At 36.9% G+C, this 26,614-nt stretch overlaps 1 protein-coding gene and 1 long non-coding RNA gene across 4 annotated transcripts; both read right to left on the bottom strand.

The window, feature by feature from the left end:
- Positions 1 to 875: 875 nt before the first annotated feature.
- LOC131873703 (uncharacterized) lies at positions 876 to 1,701 on the bottom strand. Its single transcript, XR_009371620.1, has 2 exons — positions 1,311 to 1,701; positions 876 to 1,124 (listed from the first exon to the last, which is right to left on the bottom strand). It is a non-coding gene; the product is annotated as an uncharacterized LOC131873703 (long non-coding RNA).
- A 3,177-nt stretch (positions 1,702 to 4,878) lies between these two features.
- LOC131038408 (retrovirus-related Pol polyprotein from transposon TNT 1-94) lies at positions 4,879 to 26,614 on the bottom strand. Of its 3 annotated transcripts, XM_059216487.1 has the most exons (3): positions 25,928 to 26,614; positions 11,233 to 11,555; positions 4,879 to 11,122 (listed from the first exon to the last, which is right to left on the bottom strand). In XM_059216487.1, the coding sequence occupies exon 3, from the start codon at positions 7,644 to 7,646 to the stop codon at positions 6,045 to 6,047; it is 1,602 nt and encodes a 533-aa protein (XP_059072470.1). In that variant the 5' UTR covers positions 7,647 to 11,122; positions 11,233 to 11,555; positions 25,928 to 26,614; the 3' UTR covers positions 4,879 to 6,044. The 3 variants fall into 3 exon arrangements, with proteins under 3 accessions (XP_059072470.1, XP_059072469.1, XP_059072468.1); XM_059216486.1 differs by having other exon boundaries at positions 4,879 to 11,564; XM_059216485.1 differs by having other exon boundaries at positions 4,879 to 11,555; positions 25,928 to 26,613.

The raw sequence follows: 26,614 nt of genomic DNA on the forward strand, positions 1-26,614 counted from the left end.
AATTTAGGCTATCATAAATAGAACATTTAATCTTAGCCAAGGTATATGACTTGCAATAATAACACATGGGAATAGTTTTATATAGGGAAACCATCTTTAGCTCAATTGATGAAATTTGATAGAGCACATTAGATTAATGTGAGGGGCCATACAACTCACATGATTTCAAAGAGAATATATTCACATAAATTATAAAAAAAAAAATGAGAGTAGAATCTTAATTATACATTTTTCATATTAATTATAACTTTTAGCTATAAATAGAAGGTTATTTAGACTACAAAAACATAAGTGTTGTGATTTGTTAGCTTTTTTATTAGATGGGAACACTGACTATTGGAGAAAAAAATGTGAGACACAATTCATTTGACATTTAGGGGTGTGGTTCTTGATAATAGTCACTCATTGGTTCAAGGAAGGAATATAAATAAATCATATAGGTCATGGTATACCAAGCAATATGAAATATATGCCCAAAGAAAGAATAAGATGAAATAACATTTGTACTTCCTTAGGATCCACCTTAAGAGATAAAATGACACAACAATGCAATGAGGGATGATACTATACACAAACTAAGTTCCTAAGCTCATCATAAAGGAGGTCAATGCTCTTATAAGTAATCACACAAACTCTTCATCAAGATACATCAAGAATCAATCCCTTTCTTACATTAGATTATAGTCATATATAGGTGAAAATTACATATCTTTGAATAAATTTGTAAACTATTCATAATTATTTCACATGGTAATGAATTTGTCATAAGATAAAAGAAGACAACAATTACTTTATATATGCAGTACTATGGATTATATGATTAATCACAGAAAAAGGAAAAAGGACAAAAATAATTGTTAATCAATACAAATGTGTAATATAATAAAACAAGAAACTATTGATTATAAATAGGTGTAGTCTTTCATTCTCACTGATATTTCATTTTTTAATTGCATAGTAAAATAAGCTATGCAATGAGATGAGCCATTAAATATCTTAGTGAAATCATTTACATTTGTGAACTTTCTTCTCTTATCTTCACCGTCTTGTTCTTCTTGCTTTATTTTATATTGTAAATGCCATGTTTAACATCTAAAAAAATAGCTTGTTTCTACTTCAAACCCCTGCACCACACATGCATGAAACAAAGAACAAAGAATAGGTTAACGAAGAAAACTTATGTTTAGGAAAAATTAAAACAAATTCACATCTGAAAGAAGAAGGAACAACAGAAAGAGCTTCCAGAGAAAGAGAATGAAGTCTACACAGGCCCTTGTACAAACATAATGAAGAAAATTACATTTCATTACCTGAAGTAGTCTTGTATAGAGAATAGTTGTTATCATCGGGTTATTCATCCAAGAATGCCCACAGAATTTATGACCTTTCTAATAGTCAGCCATGGAAGGATTTTGAGGAAGGTGACAGAGTAGGGTGAAGCAGAAATCTTGTTTCTTTGCAAGAACAGAGAAACATCAGTGGTATTCCTATTTCGCTACATTCTAAGTTACAATGAGTATGACAAAAAGGCAATGCAAGATTGAAAATTTTGTATAGAGGATTTGATATGATTTTATTGTATCTAGAATCTGAAAATTCAATTAACACAATCAAGATTTCTAGATATTTTTAATACTCAGAGTGCAATAAGATGTCAATTCAACTGAAAATATATAAATATTGTTAAACATTTCTTTATAATTTCAACTACAAATTGTTTAACTTATTATATTCATAATATCAAAACAACTTTGACAAAAAAAAAACTTAGCACTGTCAATAAATAAGAATCTTAAATCTATAATCAGTTCTATCATCAACGACGATGAACTTATTATTTAATTTAAAAAAATTACTACCCAAAATTTTTACAACATAAATTTGGGGCAAATTAAATATTGTAGCTTTTACCTTCCATGAAAATTAGAACTCAATTTTAATGACTGTTCTAAATCATTCACTTTAATCTTTAATCTTATTCCACAATAAAATCTCTGAGATAACAATAACCCTTCATTAGATTTTAAATCATTCACTTCAATCTTAAATCTTATTCCACAACATAGACTACAGGGAGATAACAAAAATTCCCCTTTAAGATTAATGCTGATAGTAATTTTAAAAGAATGGATAATGTACGAAGATGAGCTTTTTTTGTTTTTATTGTCACATGTGGCTTCCTCCTTCTCAGGTGTTTGGAGTAAGAAAGTATTACATTCTATTTTTTATTTATAGAATTCTCCTTTGCCTCACATATCGCAAGATAAATGTTAGGTATCCTTGAATGACATTTCAGAGACACAAAAAAGATTTATATTCTGATATCAAGTTGAAAAATGATAGACACGAATATTTTCAAAATAGGCTAATTCATAATACGACAATAAAAATATATAAACTTATTTTTTATTAATTATTAAAATTACGTACACACTTATAAAACATTACATTTCTTTCTAACTTCGCAAATCATCATACGAGAAAACTCTGAACTAGCTACTAACTTAAATCACTAAAGAACTATATTGAAATATAAGCTTTAATTTTTCAAAAAAAAAATGATATTGTACAAGAAAGGAGCCAATAGTGGACATAGGACCAATAACCATCATCTTTTTGTCAACCTCACCCCTGTTAGTAGACATAGTAGGAGCCAAAAAAAATGGTAACGGAAGGTCCATTAATAAATATCACATGTACCAATAGTGGATAATTTTTTAGCTTTTTTTACCACAATTAGCCCGTTACTAGGGCATTTGTGCACCACTACTGGGATATTTGTGCATAACTACTGGGGCATTTGTCCACTACTACTAGCTATTTTGAGTTATCTACTATTGGCGCAAAGGTGATTATGTATTGGACCACACTTTGAAATGACCACTTTTTGACCTTTGTGCACATAACGAATTCCACAGCGTACATCATACAAGCCAAAACAATAGCTTTAAGCAGTTAAGTCGCATATGGAGAGAACTAAAAATAATTGTCGAAATCGGATGAACCGTTTAGGAGCTTAAGATATGCGATGTCCACTACTCGCTCCTTTCCCCTATGTTGAATTTGTTTGGAAAATAATTCTTTCACAGGTGGGAACCGCAACGCCAAACTAAATCATCGCGTTGACATAGTCCATATTAGAAAACTCGTGCTTAACACCATGTGTTAGAGTGCTCTGTTTACTGTATTTTTTAATTAAACAAAAATAAGAAACAGTTGTATTGCAGTTGTTTTCTGATTTTAAATTAATTAATAAATACAGTCAACAGTGCATTCTGATTCTGCATCAATTCGCATGTATACAGCATATATTTGCATATATATACAATTGATATGTACATGTTGCCATTCTGTAAAGTTTTGTAGCGTTTGCCATTGAAGAATATGGTGGTTGACTGCCGGTTGCTGCAGTTGATGTTTATTCAGGTTTCTCTGTTCTTTGTCTCAGTTCAATGTAGGGAACTTATGCTCGGGGGAATGAGTCTTGGGAGACTTTTAGCGGTTAATCAGTTCTCTGCTTTTTCTTCTTAGATTTTTTCTTTTTTAAGGGGTAAATGCTTTTAACTCGGAGCTATGAACCAGTGGGATTTGAACCTTGATGGCAAGAACAACAACACAACAACTTAACCATCACAACATGCCACTATTAATTTTAGTACTTTCAGATTGAATAAAACTCAGGAAAATCAGAATTAGTTTAAACTAGGTTAATTAATTTATAGTTTTCCAGGCTTAAGTATAATAAGAAAATGAAATGCACAAGGACAAAACACAGTTACCCTGGGAAAACCTCCTAGGAGGAAAAACCCAGCCAAAAGATCCTCAGATCTGATTATGATTATGAACTGAACATTACACACTTATCTGGAGCATAGAAGTTGCAGTCACAAGGAAGAAGAGATAGAAGTCTACACAATTAGTTTGCTAATGAAGGTTATGATTTGCAGTCCTCCTCATCGGAATTTTCTGTGTAGCAAGGGTAGCAGCACCTTTCCAAGTAGATTACAGTCCTTCAATGGAGTCCTTCAAAGGTTCGCTGACTTCAATTTGAAATCTGCTGCTAAATAGGTTCGTTGTCTCCTATTAGAGATCTGCTGCCATCTGGTGAAGTTCGTTGCCTCCTATTTCGAGATCTGCTACCTTCTAGTGGAGTTCGTTGTTGCCAACTGCCCTTCTATGAATTTCGCCTTCACCGAATATATTTTGCATGTGCATTAAAACTGAATAAAGATATTGAGAAGTATATGCCACATTTATAGGAGTCATATAGCTTCTTAATTATGTCGGCCTTCTTTGCATTTAGATATTTATTTATTTTAATTCCTTTAGGTGAAGTGAGATAGGGTCGGCCCTATCAAGGAGGCGAGTGGGTTTGGGTGAAGCGTGGAAGCCTTTTAGGTGAGCCGAAAGGTATTGGGCCAGGCCCTATATGAAGGAGGCAGATTCCAATGTTGCCCAAGGCAATTGGAATCCGCCAGCCCTAATTACAACCAACACTCCCTCTTAATTAGGGAATAGAATCATAATCATAATCTTCCAACTTGCACACAAGCATAGATTGGATCCACCTTGTATTGCTCACAGAGGGTGGAGAGGATCTTTTTCTACCATCTTACATTGCCCGCAGAGGATGGTCAAAGGTTACAATACCATCTTACATTGCCCGCAGAGGATGGTTTAACAATTACACTTCTCCCTGAGAAGTTTACAATACCACCTTACATTGCCCGTAGAGGGTGGTTAACATTTACAATACCATCTTACATTGCCCGCAGAGGATGGTTAAGAATTATACTTCTCCTTGAGAAGTTTACAATACCACCTTACATTGCCCGCAGAGGGTGGTTAACATTTACAATACCATCTTACATTGCCTGCAGAGGATGGTTAAGAATTATACTTCTCCCTGAGAAGTTTACAATACCACCTTACATTGCCCGCAGAGGGTGGTTTTATACAATACAAAGTATCATTGAAATTGAGACTCCCTCTCAATCGGAGTTTCATTTTCCACAATACCAAGTCTATCCCTGAAGTACACAAACTTCACTTTGGATAGAGGCTTGGTAAGAATATTTGCAACTTGCTCATCAGCGCTGACATACTTCAGCTGAATAGCACCTCTTTGCACCATGTCCCGAATAAAATGATAATGGGTTTCCACATGTTTTGACCTGTCATGAAACACTGGATTGATAGACATTTTAATACAACTCTGATTATCACAGTGAATAACTGTAGGATCCCATGGTTGACCAAACAGCCCAACAAGAAGCTTACGAAGCCACACTGCTTCTCTGGATGCTACACTTGCTGCAATATACTCAGCTTCAGCAGTACTCAATGCCACTAAGGATTGTTTTCTGCAAGCCCAAGAGATCACTACAGAACCCAAGCTAAAACAAATACCAGAGGTGCTTTTCCTGTCTTTGATGCTTCCAGCCTAGTCTGCATCAGAATAACCTTCCAAGGTTATTGGAGTGTTAAGTGGATACTTCAGCCCAAAACCAACTGTGCCCCACAAGTATCTTAGGATATGCTTGGCTGCAACAAGGTGAACATGCTTGGGCAAGCTCATGAACTGGCTGAGAGCATTTACAGCAAAACATATGTCTGGTCTAGTGTTAACTAGATACATCAGTGATCCAATCAACTGTCGGTACTCGGATGGATCTGCAAATTCAGAGTTAGCTGCAGAAACACTTAACTTCTTTAAGTTAGATTCCATAGGAGTAGACATTGGTTTACAATCCATCATTCTAAATCTTTTCAAAATGTCAATAGTATACTTCCCTTGACTTAGAAAGATTTCGTTACATCTTTGCCATACTTCTAGACCTAAGAAATAATGCATTAGACCTAAATCTTTCATTTCAAATTCTGAAGCTAGTTCTTTCTTGCATCTAATAATAAGTTCATCTTTACCAGTAAAAAATAAGTCATCCACATAAAGAACTAGAATTAGCATTTCATCATTGGCTACTTTAAAGTAAATGTTAGGGTCAGCATCATTTTTACAAAAGCCTAGACTTAGCAAATATTTATCAATTCTTTTCATACCAAGCACGAGGAGCTTGTTTAAGACCATACAGAGCTTTCTTTAACCTGCACACATGGGTTAATCTATCCCGAATCTCATATCCCTCAGGTTGCTCAATATAGACTTCTTCCTCAATGACACCATTGAGAAAGGCAGTCTTAACATCCATCTGATGTAGTTTCCAACCCTTAGAAGCAGCAATAGCAATTATTGTTCTAATGGAAGTATATCTAGCAACAGGAGCAAAAGTCTCTTCATAGTCTATGCCTTCCTTTTGGGAAAAACCACGCGCTACAAATCTAGCCTTATATTTTTCAATATTGCCATCAGCATTATGTTTAATTTTAAATAACCATTTAGAGGAAACAATAGATTTACCTTTGGGTCTGGGCACAAGGTCCCACACATCATTCTTGATGATTGACTGATATTCTTCATCCATAGCAAGCTTCCAGGCATGATGACTTAAGGCTTCTTCAACATTGCAAGGTTCAGTTTCAATGAGATTACACATTAAAGAAACGTAGTTGGAAAATACCTGAGGTCTCTTAGTTTCACGGAAGGTGCCACTTGGAGCAGCAAATCTTTCAGCTTCTTGAATGGTGTTTCTTACCCAAAGTGACCTCTTTTTGGTAACGACAATGTCACTAGAAATATCAGTGGGATTCATGGGTTCTGGAGGATCATCATGATCATCTTGAGGTGGAGGTTCAACTTGCTCCCTCTGAATCTCAGGGTTAGTATCAACGTTTATATTTTGATTATCATTAGATTCATCAATAACACAAGAACCTTTCGATTTCTTAAAAGCAATGTCTTCTTCAAATTTAACATCCCTACTTACCTCAACGTACCTTTGACCTGGGATGTAAATCCTGAATGCCTTGGAGGATTCACTATATCCGACTAGCATGCCTTTCTTTCCGGAGGGTTCCAACTTTGATCGCTTTTCCTTGGGCACATGAACATAGACGGGACTTCCAAAGATTCTGAGGTGACTAATGTCTGATTTGGATCCTGTGAAGGCTTCTTCCAGGGTCATGTTCTTTAGAGCACGGTAAGAACATCTGTTCTGGATATATACTGTTGTTCTAGAAGCCTCAGCCCATAGAAGGGTCTGCAAGTCTTGATCGTGGATCATAGCTTTTGCAACCTCTACAATGGTCCTATTCTTTCTTTCAGCAACACCATTTTGTTGAGGATTGTATGGAACACAAAACTCCCTCTTAATTTCTGACTCAACACAAAAATCATGAAAGCTACTGGAGGTGTACTCACCTCCATTGTCAGATCTTAAACATTTGATTCTTTTACTAGAGAAGTTTTCAGTTAATGCTTTAAACTCCTTAAATTTACTTAAGACTTTATCAGATTCTTTATATTTCAAGAAGTAGATCCAAGTTTTCCTAGAGAAATTATCTATGAAGATTACATAATAAAAGAATCCACTAGGAGATGCTATAGACATAGGACCACATAAATCAGAGTGAACAAGTTCTAGTTTGTCTTTAGCTCTATTTTCACTTTTATGAAATGGACTTTTAACATTCTTACCAATAGCACAACCTTTACAAGTGTTATCATGAATTTGACTGAGTTTAGGCATACCTTTTAACTAACCTTTCAAGGGATGGAAGGGCTTGATAATGTAGATGTCCAAGTCTTCTATGCCATAACTCACAGGATTCCGGAGCCTCATTAATGAGGGCTTGAATAGGGTTAGTAGAGAGCTTATAAAGACTATCATATCTATGGCCAATTATACGAGCAGATTTAAAACTATCTTTCTTAGACCAAGCAAGAACTTTTCCTTCAGAAAATGCAATTTGATAACCTTTATCGTCTAGAGCAGAAATGGAAATTAGGTTTCTTTTAATTCCAGGAACAAACAATGTATCACTGAGATGCAAGGAAATACCAGAATCTAATTTTAGAGAAGTAGAGCCAGAACCTCTTACCGAATAACGAGCGTCATCACCAATTACCACGTGAAGGCTGGTACCTTTTTCTACTAGGCCTGAAAGATGATCACAGTAACCTGTGATGTGTCTGGAGGCACCACTGTCAATCAACCATGTATTGCTATCTGAGGGAACACTGCTAGATAGAGCGGAGATGAATAAGAAGTCATCATTTTGTTCTGAGACTTCATTTAGGTTTGTTTCACTTTGGTTAAGGTTAAACTGACATTCCTTAGCATAGTGACCGAATTTGTCACATCTAAAACATCGCACACGCGAAGTATCTCTTGATTTCTTCCAAGGGTGTTGGGAACTAAAAGATCTGGATTCCCTATTTCTTTTAGGATAAGGTTGCTTCCAATTTCCCCTTTTCTTGCATTGAGCTGCAAGCATGTGATGATCATCTACATGGGGGCTCTTGGATTGACTCCTTGTGATGAGGCGAGACTCTTCTTGGATGCAATCATTCTTAAGGCGATCAAGTGTAGGTAACTCAGACCGACCACTTATGGTTTGGATAAATGACTCCCATGAGTGAGGTAGACCATTAAGGGCAATCATGACAAGGTCTTTGTCTTCCATGTTATGGCCAATTAAACCTAGCTGATTCTTTAGTTCTGAAATTTTCATGAAGTAGGAAATAACAGAATCTTCTTTAGCCATTTTGATATTAAGTAGTTGTTGTCTTAATGTAATTGCCCTACTAAGATTGTTAACTTCATATGTACCTTGTAGATGGCTGAACATTTCCCTTGCAGTGGTGAATGATGCAATAGAGGTGACGAGGTGGTCTTTGACTGAATCAATGAGAATCTTCCTAGCCTTGATAGCATCCCTTTTGAATTGTTTCAACTCAGCTGCATCCGAAGGCTCAATTAGCTCTTTCGCTTCTATGAATTGGAGAAGATCTTCTTCCTCAAGAGCCAACTTGATTCGAACTTTCCATACAGTAAAATTTAGATTCCCATCAAGCCTATCTTCAACTTTCAGCCCCATTGACCTGATCTGCAAAAGCTACAGCAATCTGAAAATAAAAGTGTACTGAATTTTAAATCTGAAAATTGATCTAACCAATTAGCTCTGATACCATGTTAATTTTAGTACTTTCAGATTGAATATAACTCAGAAAAATCAGAATTAGTTTAAACTAGATTAATTAATTTATAGTTTTCCAGACTTAAGCATAATAAGAAAATGAAATGCACAAGGACAAAACACAGTTACCCTGGGAAAACATCCTAGGAGGAAAAACCCAGCCAAAGGATCCTCAGATCTGATTATGATTATGAACTGAACATTACACACTTATCTGGAGCATAGAGGTTGCAGCCACAAGGAAGAAGAGATAGAAGTCTTCACAATTAGTTTGCTAATGAAGGTTATGATTTGCAGTCCTCCTCATCGGAATTTTCTGAGTGTAGCAAGGGTAGCAGCACCTTTCCAAGTAGATTACAGTCCTTCAATGGAGTCCTTCAAGGGTTCGCTGACTTCAATTTGAAATCTGCTGCTAAATAGGTTCGTTGTCTCCTATTAGAGATCTGCTGCCATCTGGTGAAGTTCGCTGCCTCCTATTTCGAGATCTGCTACCTTCTAGTGGAGTTCGCTGTTGCCAACTGCCCTTCTATGAATTTCGCCTTCACCGAATATATTTTGCATGTGCATTAAAACTGAATAAAGATATTGAGAAGTATATGCCACATTTATAGGAGTCATATTGCTTCTTAATTATGTCGGCCTTCTTTGCATTTAGATATTTATTTATTTTAATTCCTTTTAGGTGAAGTGAGATAGGGTTGGCCCTATCAAGGAGGCGAGTGGGTTTGGGTGAAGCGTGGAAGCCTTTTAGGTGAGCCGAAAGGTATTGGGCCAGGCCCTATATGAAGGAGGCGGATTCCAATGTTGCCCAAGGCAATTGGAATCCGCCAGCCCTAATTACAACCAACAGCCACTATTGGCACTTTTTCTTCTTAGATTGATCAACAGGTAGATTAATCGATTTTTCAGGGTTTTGATCACATCCACTTCGAGAACTGCCATTATACTTGTCCCAGCAGTTAATTATTACAATGTTCTATATTTTAATGATTCAGGTTTTTATTGACTTGAAATTTCCTGCAAGGTACAGTTCACTTTAAATTCCCTTACAGTTTTGCATGATAGTCTGATGTACTTAGATGAATCAATTCATTTTTATTTGGAAGAATTCGTCATTTGATCTCACCCGCACAAAGACCAGCCATTATGTTTGCCCCTCTGGCGGTGAAGCATAAACCATGCTGTTGTTTTTTAAAATAATTCAGTAATTTCAATGGTGCCAACATTTATAACTACCATTAGATTTGTGCCTAAGACATTTTAGCATAACAGCCAGTTGTAGTTTGACGATTTAGCTTTTGATATAATCAATTCAGTATTTTCAATGATACCCGTATCAAGAACAGCTATGATAGTTTAGCATAACAGCATGCTGTAACTGTTTTATTCTCCTTTATTTTAAAATCATACATTGTTTTTAATCAAACCCATTTCAAGAACTGCTATTATATTTCTCCCTTGACAGTTCAGCAATGCAGCATACGGTTGTTTGGTAATCAGCAGCAAGTCATTTCAAATTAAGTACATCACACGTGAGACTTTTGCTGATGTTCCAACCAACATACTAGCTTATGCTTAATAATTCCTCATGCCCATGGGGATCCGATATCTGTATAAGTTTTAGCTATGGTTGATACTAAATTCCCCCTGCTGGTTATGGGGAACTAGGTACCACAGGAATGAGCTAAACTCAATTGATTCTTGAGTTGTTTAGAGTCTCCCAACTGCATGTGTTTGATTTTAGTGTGTTCCTAGACTATATTGTATAGGATGAGCAATGAGGCCATTTAAAAAACTTTCAAGCCCATGCTTTTGCTAGCCTACAATTCTTATGAGTGAAATAATCCTATAGAATATGTGTCCTTGATGCACATTTTGTTGTTAGCTTTTAGATAATCTCAAACACACTCCATCTTAGAGATTGACTCAAGAAGATTACCAGAAGATTAATCTGGCTCATCTGGGAGCAAATGTCTGATTCAACCGCTCTAAATAAGAGATAATGAATGATGATAGCTTATGGTAACTGCACAGTGAATAAAACAGTAAAAATGAGTTCTTTTGAGGAAAAATCATGAGGCTGTCTCCTTAAGCACGATTCCATATCGATAACTGACGATATCATAAGTAACTTACAATCTTGGAAGCAGTACTACGAAAGGTGGAAGTAAGGCCCAACTCCGCCAACTACAACATGAATAACAAGCACAGCTAGGACAGTCGAGAATAAACTTTCTTCCGACATTTAATTCTTGATTTGATATATATATTTGAGCTGTGGTACCTATTTCTCCCCATAACCAGAGAGAATCAATTGAATTTAGCTCATTCCTTATATAAATATTTTGACATTAACTTATCTCTAGGTACAAGACTCAATGGCAATTTCGTCCTCTTCCAAGGTCTACATCCCTCTTCTTGATGATACTCTCCCTCCCTTCCGAGGGTGTTAGTTTTTCCTGCAACCACTTAGACACGAAAAGGTAGTTAGGGAAAATCTCAGCCTTCCAAGATTCCTTAAATTAAATAAAACATTATTGTCAACATCAAAATATATATTCATGCCAATAATTTCATCTCTCTGATGTTCACATCAACTGAAAATGTTAGCAATATATATCTTTAAAGCAAAATAAAAGAATTCATGTAAAACGGGATGTAACATATGCAGGGTCCACAAGTTCCCAATGCCCATTTTGACAAATTTTGAATTTTGACATTTTCAAATGCCACCAAATTACATAAAAATATAGCCTATGGTTTATTACAAGTTACAACTACAAGCAATGCCAAAATATTTTTGAGAACAAGAGGGATTCTGGTTATCACATGGCCCTTAAAACTCCTTCACCAAGCCAAAGGTCTCAACTCTCCATGATTTTAATTGCATTCTTACCATTGACGTCGGTGTTGGACTAGCAAGAATCCATTCAAATTTGCAATTGGCCCTAAGGATTGAGCCTTTGTCATTTGACATCATTATTCACAGGTGTGTTGTGGAAGCTTTAAGCGGGTGATGACCAGCAACAGAAGGTCATATAGGAGGGACTGGTCCCTTATGGTTCTTTGAAAACATAGAGACATTTTCACCTGCCATAGGAAAGAGAAATGCTAACAAGAAACAGAAACAAGAACAGTTTGCAGATAAAAAGAAAGACCGCACTTTCTTCCAGAGGAAAACAGAAACACAAAAAGGTAGATTACGAACTGGAAGAAAAAGGCAGGGAAGCAAGCGACTTTCCCAAAATGCACTTTACTCAAAAGCACTCAGATGATATATATCCTCCGTCTTAACCAGAAAATGCCAACGAGAGAGCTAGTTTAACCAAAAGCTTCCCAAATTTAGTGGTCACTGCAAAGAGGGAAATCCAAAGTGGGAACAATGGCAAGGGCCATGCCCCTTCACAGTGGGGATTCCATCACCCACCGACCAGTCATGCATGAGCAGTCTATGGTGATACATAGAGGACATGGGGTTGATAGAAGTAGATGAAGGTGGACTGAAGAGAATAAGGGAAAGAATTGGCGTTAAGTAACACTGATTAGAGCCATTAAATGAATGACCTCCCACATGTCTAACCTTTAGTCATTGAAATATATTTGAAACTCATAAATAATTGTTTGAAGGCTAGCTCTAAGCCCAAGTTCGAAACTATTAGCAAGCTGCAAGACTGCCCCTTTATTCATGTACCACTTCCAACATGGTGTTTTTAGGCATCTTATACACACAATTGTCTTAGAACTTCTTAAAGAGTCTATGGATATCCTTGATGATCATTTAGTGTGATGTGCCACTACACCAAAAGATTGGCCTAGTGGTGAGGATGAGCACCAAGGGTGTGAAGGGAGGGGTTTTGTCCTCTAGAGGATCCATGAGGTAGAACATAATGGACACGTAGAGACCCCACCATCTAGATTGGGTGCACACTTGTTGGCATGATGGAGTTATGTCCATTGGGGCTGTCCACCACGCTCTTCAGGTTTTGACCTCAAGACCTCTGCTCTAATACCACTATGATATACCACTACACCAAAAGATTGGTCCATTGGAGAGGATGAGCACCAAGGGTGTCCAAGGAGGGGTTTCATCCTCCAGAGGATCCACAAGATAGCAAACAATGGACACATGGAAGCCCCACCATCCTGTTTAGGTGCATGCCTACTAGCATGAAAGATGAATGTCCATCACGGCTATTGTAATGTCCCCAATTGAACAACCCTAGGATACAAGCAATTTCATTTGTATTTTCTGGTTTTTCTTGAGAAGAAATTAACACCAAACAGCAAGTACACAATCTGATCATAAATTTCAAACCCTTATTTGCTGATATCAACAAATCTTAAATCATATTATGATAAAAATACTCAATTTCAATAACATTAAACCCTCCGAATTTAACTTCTGAAATTTATAATGCTGATGTACAGACTCTGCTGTTGCAAAGTATATAATGGCTGGAACAGTGTTTGCAGCAGTCACAAGGCTAAAACAATGGTGTGCTTGACTGATCCAAGGCTGGAATGATGTGCGGGAATTCTGGAAACACCAAAACTTGCTGATAACAGCTACTACTTATTGCTGATCCTTTTTGGAAACATATGCAATGTGTCTGAATCTGATTGTAGTCTCCTAGAAATGACTCCTAACTGCTATTTGTTGATGTTGATGAAAGAAGCAAGGTAAACCAGAGGCTGATGTGGTTGATCCAATGGTAATTAGAAGCTGATGTGGCTGATCCAATGCACAACTGACTGATTTTTTCCCTCCAAAGATGGGAATCAGCTAGGTGTAGCAAAAACTGACTGATCCAATGCTAAAAATTACAAATTTTGTTCCTCCAAGAGCAGGACTCAGCTAGGGTTGGCTGATCCAATGCTAAAATGACTGATTTTATCTCCAAGTGTGGTGTGTTCACTGTGTTGTGCCATGCACTCACACCTCATTTTAGCTAACCAAAATGGAGGCTTCCTTCTTTTTGGTCTCTTGGTCCTTATTTCTTGTGTGTTTCTTTGTGCTTGTTCCCCTTGGGCTGTTGGTTTTCATTGTTTCCTTTCCTATGTAGCAACTAGGGTTTAAGTTCAATAGGTACAAAGGGGGCCAGAGTTTAGAAACATGAGGTCGTATCAACCACTTCATTTTAATCAAAACCAAACACAGAATGCAGAGCACAATAATCTAGTTCATTTTTATTAAGAGCTTGGAGGTTATAACACCCAAAATCATGAAATCTTTTGAGCACAAAAATAATCTCTGAAGAGTTTTACATACCACGAAATTGTAGAACTTTTCACAATGCCGAGTCCCACCCCCCCCTCCCTCTCTCTCTCTCTCTCTCTCTCTCTCTCCCATGCTTCTTCTCCTCCCCCTCCCCCTTCTTTTCTCCTGTTTTCCTCCCTAAATCTCTTTGTGATTCCCTTCGTTTTCCATCATTCTTTGCATGGCTTCCACTGCACCACTTCCTCCGCATTCCTTTCTCCCATCATGCGAGCAGTGAAGTCCCATTTACTCCGGATTTTTAACATTTCCATGAATCTTCAATTGAAGTGCTTCAATATTAATTCTCAGTAAATGCAGTTCTTTAACATTATTAACAGCTAATTTCACCCTGATTTAAACACAAGACTACTTGCAAATAGAGAGAACAACTATCAATGCATAAGTGTGTGAGCATTCTCGATCTCTTGATAACCAAGGCTGTTCTCTTGGATCGACTGCCCTCACTCAGGTGATACTCTCCCTCTCATCATTGGAGGGGAAAACATTTTTCCTGCATTCCACTTGATTACCCAAAAATGTAGTTACTCTAATATCATAAGTATAATCACATCCATATAATCTATCTAAAACATACAACATGGTATTACATTTCCATAAACATAGATATTAGAACATTATTCCACCATTTCGCAGATTAAATCTACCTTATAGAGTGACTAAACATCACATCTGAATGACTGAATATTCAAGTTTAAGGGTTCACAATAAAATGCATAGTAAAATGACATAGTTAAAAAGGGTGATGAAAAATGGGACGTAACAAAAAACCTTTCATCCATGGATGTGCTATTTCATATTGAAAATAGCTGCTAGAAATAAGATTGATTGGGCTACCATCATTAGTGATAATGTGCATCATCAACTAATGATATGTTCAAGAGCACTAAGTTATACATGACTGCATATTTGGTATATTTGTTGGCTTTCCAAGCCACTTTCCCAAGATTGAAGAGAGTGAGCTCCCTCCAAATGGGAGAAACAAAAGTATATCACCACTACCCACAATTGGAGCTGAAAGAGAGTTAGAAAAGCTATTGCATGGTGAATGTTGCTTTTGTTTTTGTTGTCATAAGAGGGTTGGAAAATGATTTTGCCAAAAGGACATCCATGGAGGCAACCTCCAAGTTGAAGAATTGGGGCAATCAGCATATCCAATTCGAGACATTCACGTACATTAGGGTGGTTGGCTTTCACAAAGCACCATATAAACTTCCTTGGTACTTGCTGATGTGTTTTGATGCACTTCATAAATAGAATAAAATACCAAGGTATCTTATCCTCTCTTGAACAAAATCTCCTCTTACGCTAAACTTTGTGATCATATGAGGTGACTCCAAGGTTCCAAATGTTAGGTCTTGATGCATGGATAAGCTCAATGGTTGATGTGATATTGTTGGAATCACAAAGGGGACTTACATTTTGCATGAACTCTTGCTTGAATTCGGCTGGAACTCGAGATCTAATTGACTTGAAAAAGATAAAAAGGATTGAGGGTTCAAAAAAATCTAATCTACTCCTAAGATAAATGATAGAAGTGGATCATGCTAGGATAGACATTCCTTAAATCGAGCTTTGCTTCGCCATGTTGCCAACAACTAGACAAAACCGGTGCAATCTTGCAAGGGAATTGAAAGGTTTTCATATCATGAATCATTTATCCAAATACCTAATTCATTGGCGCAACTTGAACAAACATATCCACAATTGAACTTAGCACATTTTAATGTTCAGGCTAACTATGCACTACAATTGAAAATCATCCAACCACAAATAGTATGAACCAAGGCATTATCAAAATCCACACATTACTCCATCACAATCGATGAACTTAATCTTAGATGAGGATACAACAAGAAATCATGCAATATGTCGAGGAAACAACACATTCCACCATATCTTCAATGAAAAGGATGTTTATTTACAAGCTTGGCAACAAATTCTGCTTTCTCCTCCTACTCTACTTCTAACTATATGCTATAAACTATTAAGCTGCTATTAACCTTTACAAATGAGAAGAGCAAGCCTTTTATAGTGCTCTCAATACAATTGAATGGCCTAGATAAAATCCAAATCAATAGCCAAGATTGAAAGAAACCCTAATTAGGGTTTGTTACACCCATTACATAACATTTAATGCTTGACCAATGATAAAATTACAATAAATGGGACACATGTACTTCTTTGAATGGTGAACAATGAGAGATGAAGTTAGGTAGGATAAACAATATTTGATAAAGTGACATGTGCCACTTGCTCCACCTTTGAATGAGCTAGGTTCGCTGAACTTAGACATGTTGACTTTGATTGATGAATGGAGATGAGTTATCGCCACCTCAGCTTACACCTTGTAAATCATCACAAGCATTTGTGGTTGAGCAATATCTCTTGATACTCAACATTTTCAATTGCTCTATGATGAATGTGATGATGGTGAGAGATATTCCCAAATTGCATCATCCTTGTAATCAAGCATCTAACTTTAATTAGCTCTTCTAACTATCATTCCTTGATCACACTTGCACGATTTCATCCTCTTTGATGACGCTTTTCACCTTGCATTAGATCTGAATTCCTTGACTTGAAGCCTTCATCTTGGATTACTCTCCTGTTGTATTGGCAACGATTCTTGGATTTCTGGAGGAAATTCTAGATAGTTATAAAATTCCTTCTTTCAACACTTTCATCTCTTATGCTTGCTCTTTCATGATATTGATCTGCATTTTGTGATCACGAGTCTTTATTCTTCCTTTGTCGCCTCCTTGTATCCTTTTACACGCTGATGAAGCCTTCCACCCTTGCTTCAAAACCCGAAAAAGAAAACACACTTTGATCAAGATACAAAAGAAAACAATGTCATTCTTTAAATCTGGAAATGAATTTCGTTTGTTTGACTTCTGATTTTCAGATTTCAAGGTTTGATTCATTGATATTTTGAAGTTTGATTGCTCATGCTTTCAGTCTGAGACTTCACCTCTTAGAGATTTGATTGATGTTTCCACCAAGTGATTTCAAGCTTGCTGCACTACACCAAGACTGTTGTGGATCTTAGCAACCTAAGGAAGAACCTGCTGAAGACTTCCATGGACTTGAGCATGCAAAGGAAGGAATACTTCCTGGCTGTGGATTTCAAGGTGGAACGGAAGTATGTCATCAAGTCCGTGGATTTGAGGGTGAGGTGGAAGATGCTTAGGCCTGGCCAGGGATTTGAGGTGGAAGTGGAAACTCTGCTGGGAAGTCCATGGATTTGAAGGGGTGGAGGAAGTCTTCCAAGATGGCCGTGGATCGAAGGGGTGGAGGAAGTCCTCCAAGATGGCCGTGGATTTTGACAAGGATAATCTCATGCCATGGATGCATCTTTGTTATTTTCTTTCAGAATCAAGATCTCCTTATCCGATTCATCAAGGCAACTTTATCCTCATCAGGACATTAAGACAGCAGTGTTTTCATTCATTATTGCAACACCTAGGCTGGGGATTTTGGGGTACAAGGGAATGATGCTAAGAATGGCCGGGCTTTTTGGGAGGCAAGGGAGTTTTCTTAGGATGGCCAGGCTTTTGACCAGCAAGTGTAAGGCTGAGTTGGATGGCCAGGCTCTTGGGGACCAGGTAGAAGTTTTGCAAGGAAGACTGGTCTTTTGACCATGAAGTGGAAGTCTGTGGATTTCAGCATGAAGTTGAAGTCTATAGATTTCAAGGTGAAGTGGAAGTGAAGATGACTTCTCCAAGTTATTGATCTTATTAATCCTTTCATCCCTCATTAAACTTATTCCTTTACTTGATCTTCATTTTCAAAGTTAAAGATGTGAATGAGCAATGTTTCCTCTTTTCCTCCTTCACCAACCTTGCTGCCTTCAAGCACTTAACTGATCAATTCACATAACCTTCAATGTGATGTTAATCATCCTTCAATTTGCTCCAAACAAGTTTAGCATGTCAAGGAAAATTTCCACCTAGGTCATGGATTTGGAGGTGCAAAGGAAGAATTCCTTACCTCCACCTTGAATTGACCACTTCCTTGCCTATGTTGATTTCACCAAGTGTTGGGTAACTTGTTTGTTGGGTTGACTTGGTGTATTTGTTCTCTTCCATCATCACCAAGGTTTGGTCAATCCTCACTTCCTCATCCTATCTTGAAGATATCCACTTGCTCACTTGACTGCTTATCACACTTGAGATTCATACCTTGGCTCGACCAGAACGTGCATTCTCAAGCATCACTCAGTGATCACCTTGACCTCTATCTATCACTTGGTTTGCTCATATCACTTGACCACCTAGAGCTGAGACCTCAAACTAGTTTGAAGGAAGACCTGACTGCTGCTATACTGCTTGACTTGATCACTTCCTGACAATCAAAGGCATTGCATCTCTCAATAGCAAAAGATTAATAACTAAAGAAACTACTGCCAAGCTAGACAACCAGCTAAAACAACTACGCTAGAAAGCAAAAAGTGGGGGTCCCCATTTGCAATGGGGCAATGTGTGAAAACGTCACAACAGTACCAAAGTGACAAGCTAATTTTATTAGAACTTTGTAGGCAAGTAGCAAAATTCCACAAGATGATAGTTGACAAACAAGTGTTGATACTCCTCTCTATCAGGATTGGAGTATACTCTTGTGCAAACATGCAAACGGCTAAGATAACCAAAGTTGAGATGGCTCCATTGACTATGGACCTGTACGGTGATATAAGGAATAAATTTTATCCCATTGGGAAGATTAGCCTAGTTAGAGGGGCTTATTACAAAGATGCACCTACCTTGAAAGATCATTGGGCCAACTATATATATGAATATGAGCTCAAGATTTAGGACTACTGCAAATTATCTATAGATTTGAGGAGGGCATGTCGCTTGGGAAAAATCCCAATTACAAAAGACATAAAGGATGATGGGGAGGTGTTGCATCCATCCTATAATATGCTAAGAGTTTTTTATTGATCCATACACAATGTAGATTGTTCATTTCCAAAAGACTCCTCTATGCACAACATAGTAGTAAATGTGGTGGCTAGGTCAAGACAACAATTGGAAGCACCATTCCAAATGTTGGAGCTACCACACCCCAAGGCAAAAGAACAACAAGTAAGGAAAATTGGGGAATCTTTTAGTGTTGTAGTGAAAACAGAAAAAGGCTAAACAACAACCAACGCAATTGTCACTAAGAGAAAGCAGGTAGGGAAAAGGATTATCATAGAAACTGTAAACACCTATTAATGTCCACTTAATTAAATGAATTTTATTTGTTTAATTATCATTTATCCAACCATTAAATCAAATCTTAGATTTAATTAATGTCTCCTTTCTTCTATAAATTGAATAAATCCTATTTATTTGATTAAATCCCCTTTCCACATTTAATTGAATTTACATTTAATTAAATTCATTTTCTGATACAAATAAATCAATATTTATTTATAAATTAACCTCCCACTTGTATTTCCCTACAAATGCAAGTTGCACCCATTAATTGAAATAAATCATTTTATTTTAATTAAAAATCCTAATATCCTCCCACTTGCATTCTCCTAACAAATCCACTCGCATGCCTAAACCCTTCTAGATTCTTCTAATCACTTCCTATTAGCCTAATTCCCCCCCCCCCCCCCTTAAACGTTTACACATTCCTTAAGAAATGGTCACTTCTCAAAAATCCTCCAAAGTCTTCATAAATCATTAAAGGCCTTGTGTCTCCAACAAGTTAACCCTTAAAGTCTTCATAACCATTAATGGTTAACTCAACCTCAACCCTTGGTTAGAGACTTTCTCTCTAACTTAACCCTTATCTAACCCATGGGTCTCTTCAAGCACTCATTGCTTTGACCCTAGTTATCCTATTAACCCTTGCACAAGAGTTTATCCTTTGGATAAAAGCTTTATCCACTGACTCAACCCTAACCTTACCTCCTAAGATAACCACCATGTCTTCTCAGGCATTTAACACCTCTTACATCTCTCAAACCTCCTCATGGTGACACTTGTCAACATAGGATTGGGTTGAAAATCTCACAATGATTGATCATTCAATCCTAACCCTTGTTAAGATTACTCAATCTTAACCCTCCAATGACCCATTTCTTCTATAAATAGGCTTCATTTCCTTCATTATTGATATCCAAGTCTTCATGCATCTAAGTTATAGTCTCATTTCATCAAGCATTTTAGCCTCTCTTTGATAATAGCAATTAGATAATTTAGTAGCATTATAATATTAGAATAATTCATGTCTAGCATATCATAGCATATCATGTTAGTAATAGATCATCTTAGTATCATCTTCATGCTAGCTTAAATCTCATACTAATCTCATCATCTTGCACCATATCATAGCTAATTTCGTATCAATATCATGCTAAGATCTTAGTTGCTTTGCATTTAGATCTTTGATCATATATCCCTCATTCTTTAGGTAGTCATCCTAGAGATCAAGTGCTCATCCAAGCTAAGAGCCACCTTGATTTGAAGGATCCTTGGAGATAGAGAACAATTGAACAATCTTAGGAGATGGATGATTAACTTGTTTTGTCATTTAGATCTTTGTTTTGTTATGTTTCATTGGTGTATTTGCTTGTCTATGTTGTTTATTGGCTAACCCTCATTTCAGGTATACAGAAACAAGTGAAGAGGAAGAATAAGTTCCTCTCAGGAGAAGGAAGAGAATGCATTCCCAAGATCCTCATCTAGAGAAATCTCCCTCTCCCTCTCAATTCCCATCTTCATCTCCACCTCATGAGTCCCCCCTTCCAACACCATCTTCGCAACCCCTAAGACAATCACCTCTCCATACTAATGGTGTGCCTCAACAACCTCTTCTTCTTCCTTCAAGAGAGGTTCCTACTCCCTCACCTCCTCCATTTTCACTTCCTCCATCTCCACCAATTCCACCTCCTCCAAGGCAACTTGCTCCTCCTATTGAGGATTTGCCACTCCCAACTCAATCTTTTACTCCTCCACTTCATCTCCACCTCATGTCCCTAATCCTCCACATGAAGTTCCTATGCCTTCACCCCCACATACAAAACAAGGAACTCAACCAGTGGATAATGTTGAGCAAACTGAGGGGATCGCTCTAGGAGAAAATGTGGAGAATCTTGAGAGCTTGGGGCTTGAAGCAGAAAGGCATGAAGAAGAAATAGTTGAGAGTTCTCAAGGCACTACTAGGCCTAAAATTCTAACTCCTTCCCCTCCTTAGCAATCACAAGCAGGAACATCAAGCCTCTCAACATGGCTCAACCATATAGTACAAAAAAGAGCGAGGACATATGTTTCTGTTCTAGAGGAAGTATTTAAAGCCCAACCAAGAAAAAAGAAGAGTGCGAGAAGATTATCCACCATAACAATGGATCAACAAGAAAACAGAATAAAACATGTTGCCATCCCCATGGTAGATAAACCGAAAGCACAAATGATGCCTGAGGGTTATTCTTTACAACTAATAAACTTGGGAGTCCAAAACAATTAAGAAAAGATATAGTCTCTTCAATTAGCTGTCTCTACCATTTTGAAGTGGATGAAGGATGAAACTATCATAGAGGAGATCAAGGCTCAAGAAGGACGGTTAACATCCTACATCAATCATTTGGTAGGACCAATTGACTCTACTATACCGGCCTTGATATTAATGGCAGCATTGAATAAGGATGCTCAACATCTAGACCCAAAAGGCCTTCTCCCAATAGTTGCAGAACAAAGAGAGAATCTGCAGGCCCTTGTCAATAGGATAATCAAGAAAGCAATAAGAACCTATCACAACATCAGCAATGAGGCTAGTTTGGCCCACCAAATGGAAACTAAGGTTGATGAAGATTACGATAAGCCCAAAGAATGGTTTAGGGTGAGTCAGTTGAGAATAAAGATACTTAAGAAGAATCAAGATAAATTGAATTTCTCCAATGCTCTCACTGCCTACTAGTTTTACAGTTGCTATTTGTGAATTTTTATCACCTTACATAACTAGTTATCAACCATAACCATAATTGGGAAGTTCTAGCTCCTTCCCCCCCTCAGCAAATCAGGGTAGGAAAATCAAGCCTCCTAGTATGGCTGAACATTATGGGAAACATCTTCACTTGTGAGGTCACTAGTAAAGATAATCCAAGGGTTCATAGACTCATTACATGAATCGGTGTCTAAGGAAGCAATCAACAAGATGATAAAGAACAAAGTTGCTATCCAAAGGTTCTAGGATGAGCTGGCTAAGTTTGAAGAGTTGTAAGAGAAGATAGAAAAGTCAACCTTTTTCCAATAAATAAAGCAAAAATATCATAAGGGCCCGAATGTGAACGACTTGAATGAACCCATCAATCTTTTTCGATGTACTTCCCAAACTCAAACCTAGTGTGATGATTTAGTAGATGGATGTCAATTTTAAGTTATTTAATGATTTATTCTTTTAAATTTGTAATAAATCAACTTTAAAAGTCGATATTTTCAAAAAGTGGTGCTGAAGCCCATTGAGCTTGTAACTGGTAGTCACTCTTAGTTTAGATCTAGTTGCCGCAGTTAGGATTCAATTAGACTTTTCTTAGATCCACAAATTTTGGACATCAAAGTTATTATTTATATCTCCTTTAGAGACTCTTTGAATGGTTAGAAATCATTTTCTTTACAACAAACTTATACACTTTCAGAGTGAAGACTACTGAAATTTTGTGATTTTGCTAAATTTTGGAATCAAAGGATCATTGCCTCTATTTGCAAATGATATTCTGATCTTGGTGATGGCATGTTTATTTCATTTGTCCAAATTGAACAACTTGGTGAGATCTATGATTTAATGTGCTTTTTACATAATGTTGTGTCTCAAATCTATGCATGAAATATGGTGATTTGATTGCATGCAACTTAAAAAACCATATGCTATATTTTCTCAAACTGTTGCATTGGTATTGTATGTGATTGCGTGAAATATTGATCATTACAATATTGGTTTCTTGATTCCTCCTAACCATTTAGATCTGGCAAATGGAATGGAATTTACCAATGTCCATTTAATTTAAGTTTTATCTCAACCTGTTTTTTTTTTGCTCGGTTTTATCTTAACCTATTTTAATTATGTTTTGATCTTTCTTTTAATCAAGTGATTAAGCGATTTTTGCATGCATGAAGAAACATTTACAAATCTGTGTTAGAGGAGTTTCAATGATACATGGAAGAACAGATTTGAGTATCTTAATTGAATATTATTATTATCCCAGCTTGATCTAAATTGAACTCAAATGGCCACCTTGTAAACAAATCAAATAGACTACTTAGCTATCCCACATGGTCAAGACCCAACTAAAAGGGAACCTTGGAGCATAATTCCTTGCTTTTCAAGAGGAGTAAGTGATCTATCAGTTTTTTAGAGTTGGTTGTGCTAAAACTACCATCAGAATGGTGCTCACCTAGGGTTAGTAGATCCAATGATTAAATTGACAAAAATGTGAATATTGATGTAAGATCCCTCAAAATATAATATGGCAACAAAATAACATTATTTGCTGGCAAATAAAAATTGCCCTATTTCTGGAATCTTCTCTGAAATGTCCAAAATCTAGGAACAAACACTGTAGCAGCATTGTAGCAAACTGAAAAATGTTTTCAAATCATTAACAAATCAACAAAATTGTGATTCCATGGTGGAATCATCCAATGTGGTAAGCTAGGGTTTTAATTAATTAACAAACCAAGGGTTTTTGTTCTTGGATGCCCTAGACTAAACAAAGTTGACAAACTATAGAAATCTGAAATTTGGATGCACAAAGGATAACTTGAATGATGATCAAATGAGAAACCAACACTTCTTTATAGTTGCCTTTTTCAAAAAATTGGATCCTAATATTTAAAGATACTTTTTATTTTTGTCCTCAATCATTTGAAAAAATGTTTTTTATAAAAAGCATTTACAAATAATTTCATTTTATCTTTTATTATTAATATTTAAAAAATAGTTTTTATAATGATATTATCAATAAGATGTCCCTTTTAATTGGAAATTATTGGGCCTAGCTTAATATAGCATTATTTTATTTCAGTCCAGAAAAGGGGACATGACATTTAGTTCCCAGTTTTTGAAATTCTTTCTTGTGAGTAAGCAGGTAGCTAAAATCAGAGAGTATGTTTCTTAGTTTAACATAGGAAAATTGAGTGCGACTACTAAAGCTACCTATTTCCAAAGAGAACTGCCTCAACCACATTGATGATGGATTATCTAAGATGCCAAGATCAACAAAAAAAAAAATGATCTTCCATTCAAGTCCTGGTCAATTCCTCCTTTACTGGCTGCCCCATCCTTTCCACAAGAGGTGCCATCAATGTCACTTTTACTACTTGAGACTCCAGAAGGTGCTACCTCATGTTAAACGCTTTCTTCCCCAAAACCATTACTGGGTGGTTACACGATCACATTCCAAAATAAAGGCAACATCTAAATTTAAAACACGGGTCCCTTTCTTAAGGCCACAGTTTTGTCAGTTTGTATGGATTCAAATGCACAATTATTTGGTTTTGAATTCTATTGTTGTGGTTCTATATGCACCTTACATGTCTTATTCCCACTGGTATGGTACAAAGTCCTTCAAAAGTGAGTTCCTACTAAAGCCCTGGCTTGGTTTTTGGGCATGGACTCAAATTCACAAGTATTTGGTTTCAAGTTCTAAAATTACTCAATTTAACATGATGATGTGATAGCTGCATTACACCGAATCATGACTGCTTGTAGACATGAAAATTTGTGAGAAATTGGTGAAATCCATGGACAGAGAAAAGAAATGGTCGTACATATGGACATTGTGATTTCAAACAATACAGAGCCTAAACAGTAAAAACAACAGACTAAGATGTCTGGATTATAATGCAAGCATGAGCAAACTTCCAATTTCTGAAGTAGATTTCAATCATTACTGGATTATTATTGAAATAATCCATCTGCAACCAGTGGGTTCCAAAAGTGATGCAGGAATACAGAAGCTTGGATAGACTGATTCATTAGTAAGCATTGTTGCCTTGATAGTTTTGTCATTGTAAAGTACATAAAAACATAGAATAAAACATTATTCTCAACCATGTGCACTTTTGTAGAACCCCTTTGACATTGCCTATGAAAAATAATCAATGGGGTTGAAGCAGTAATGTTTTGATTTTCTGCATCTCATACAATAAGGATGTATGTGGCATCAACAGCTTGTGAAAACATGGCTATACATGTAACCATATACTTGAAATTGCTGTGGAATTAAAATCTTCTGTAATTGCATCTATATATAGCAGATTGCAACTGTAAGGTTATACCAAATTTGAATTGCCTATCTATTTGAGCAAATAAAAATATGAAGCGTATTAGTGAAGTTTTCTTCTAACCCCTAAAATTAGGATACAACACTGTAGTCACATGAAATAAAAAAAATGTGACCAAGGGATATTAGTCATAGATATACCAATGAACATCGAATGTCATTCCAAAATAGCTTTTTCTGTTCCTGTTTCTGATGTTGATAATATTCTTGGTATCAACAGACTTATCAGGAAGAAAACTCTAACTTACCTATCCTGGAGCTATTTAATTGATGCTTACCAATCAATTTATATCCATGCTCTGTGAGCAGTTGATAGCTGATTTCCATTTCCATTTTCTTCAATATCCTCGGATTAGTTCAGGGATCTGATTCCATCAGACAGGCTTGACTCCTAACAATGGCCATTCTATGTATTGATCTTCAATATTCTCTTCACCTTTCCCTGCTCATTCTTCATTAGGAACTCTACCCATGTTAACAGTTCGTCCCTGTAATCTTGCCGGTTCAAGTCGATCCGTATCAGGTGCGGATACTGGTCCGGTGTGGGCGGGGATGCAGCCAGGGTTCCGGATTTGTCCCGTAGGTTTGTCCCAGACGAACCTAGGAGAACCTGCAACGAATTTTGGAGTTTTGTCAGGGAGACATTCCTTCTCTAGAGAGTCAATTTCTTCAGACAGATTTTGATAAACACGGGCAGAGGCATTTGGAGTTGTTGCATTGCCTTCGCGACAGAGATTTGTTGGCTTACGAGGGGAATACATGGCGAATGATGTGTGGCCTGAATTTTAGTCGTGGGTCCGCGGTGAAATCGTCTGCGTTGCCGCCCACATGCTTTCCGATCAAGCGTTGGTCGTCATGGGCTCGACCTCGAAACCGCTGGTGCATTATAAGAGCTGGAGAGACATTTCCAGGGACCTCGAAACCAATACATGGATAATCATGGCAAAAATCTTAAAACCATATGA

Source organism: Cryptomeria japonica, chromosome 2 (assembly GCF_030272615.1).
Source record: "Cryptomeria japonica chromosome 2, Sugi_1.0, whole genome shotgun sequence".
NCBI lineage: Eukaryota > Viridiplantae > Streptophyta > Pinopsida > Cupressales > Cupressaceae > Cryptomeria > Cryptomeria japonica.

Coding starts and splice junctions, on each gene's coding strand:
- LOC131038408 (XM_059216487.1), bottom strand. CDS start 7,646: ATGCCTAAACTCAGTCAAATTCATGATAACACTTGTAAAGGTTGTGCT.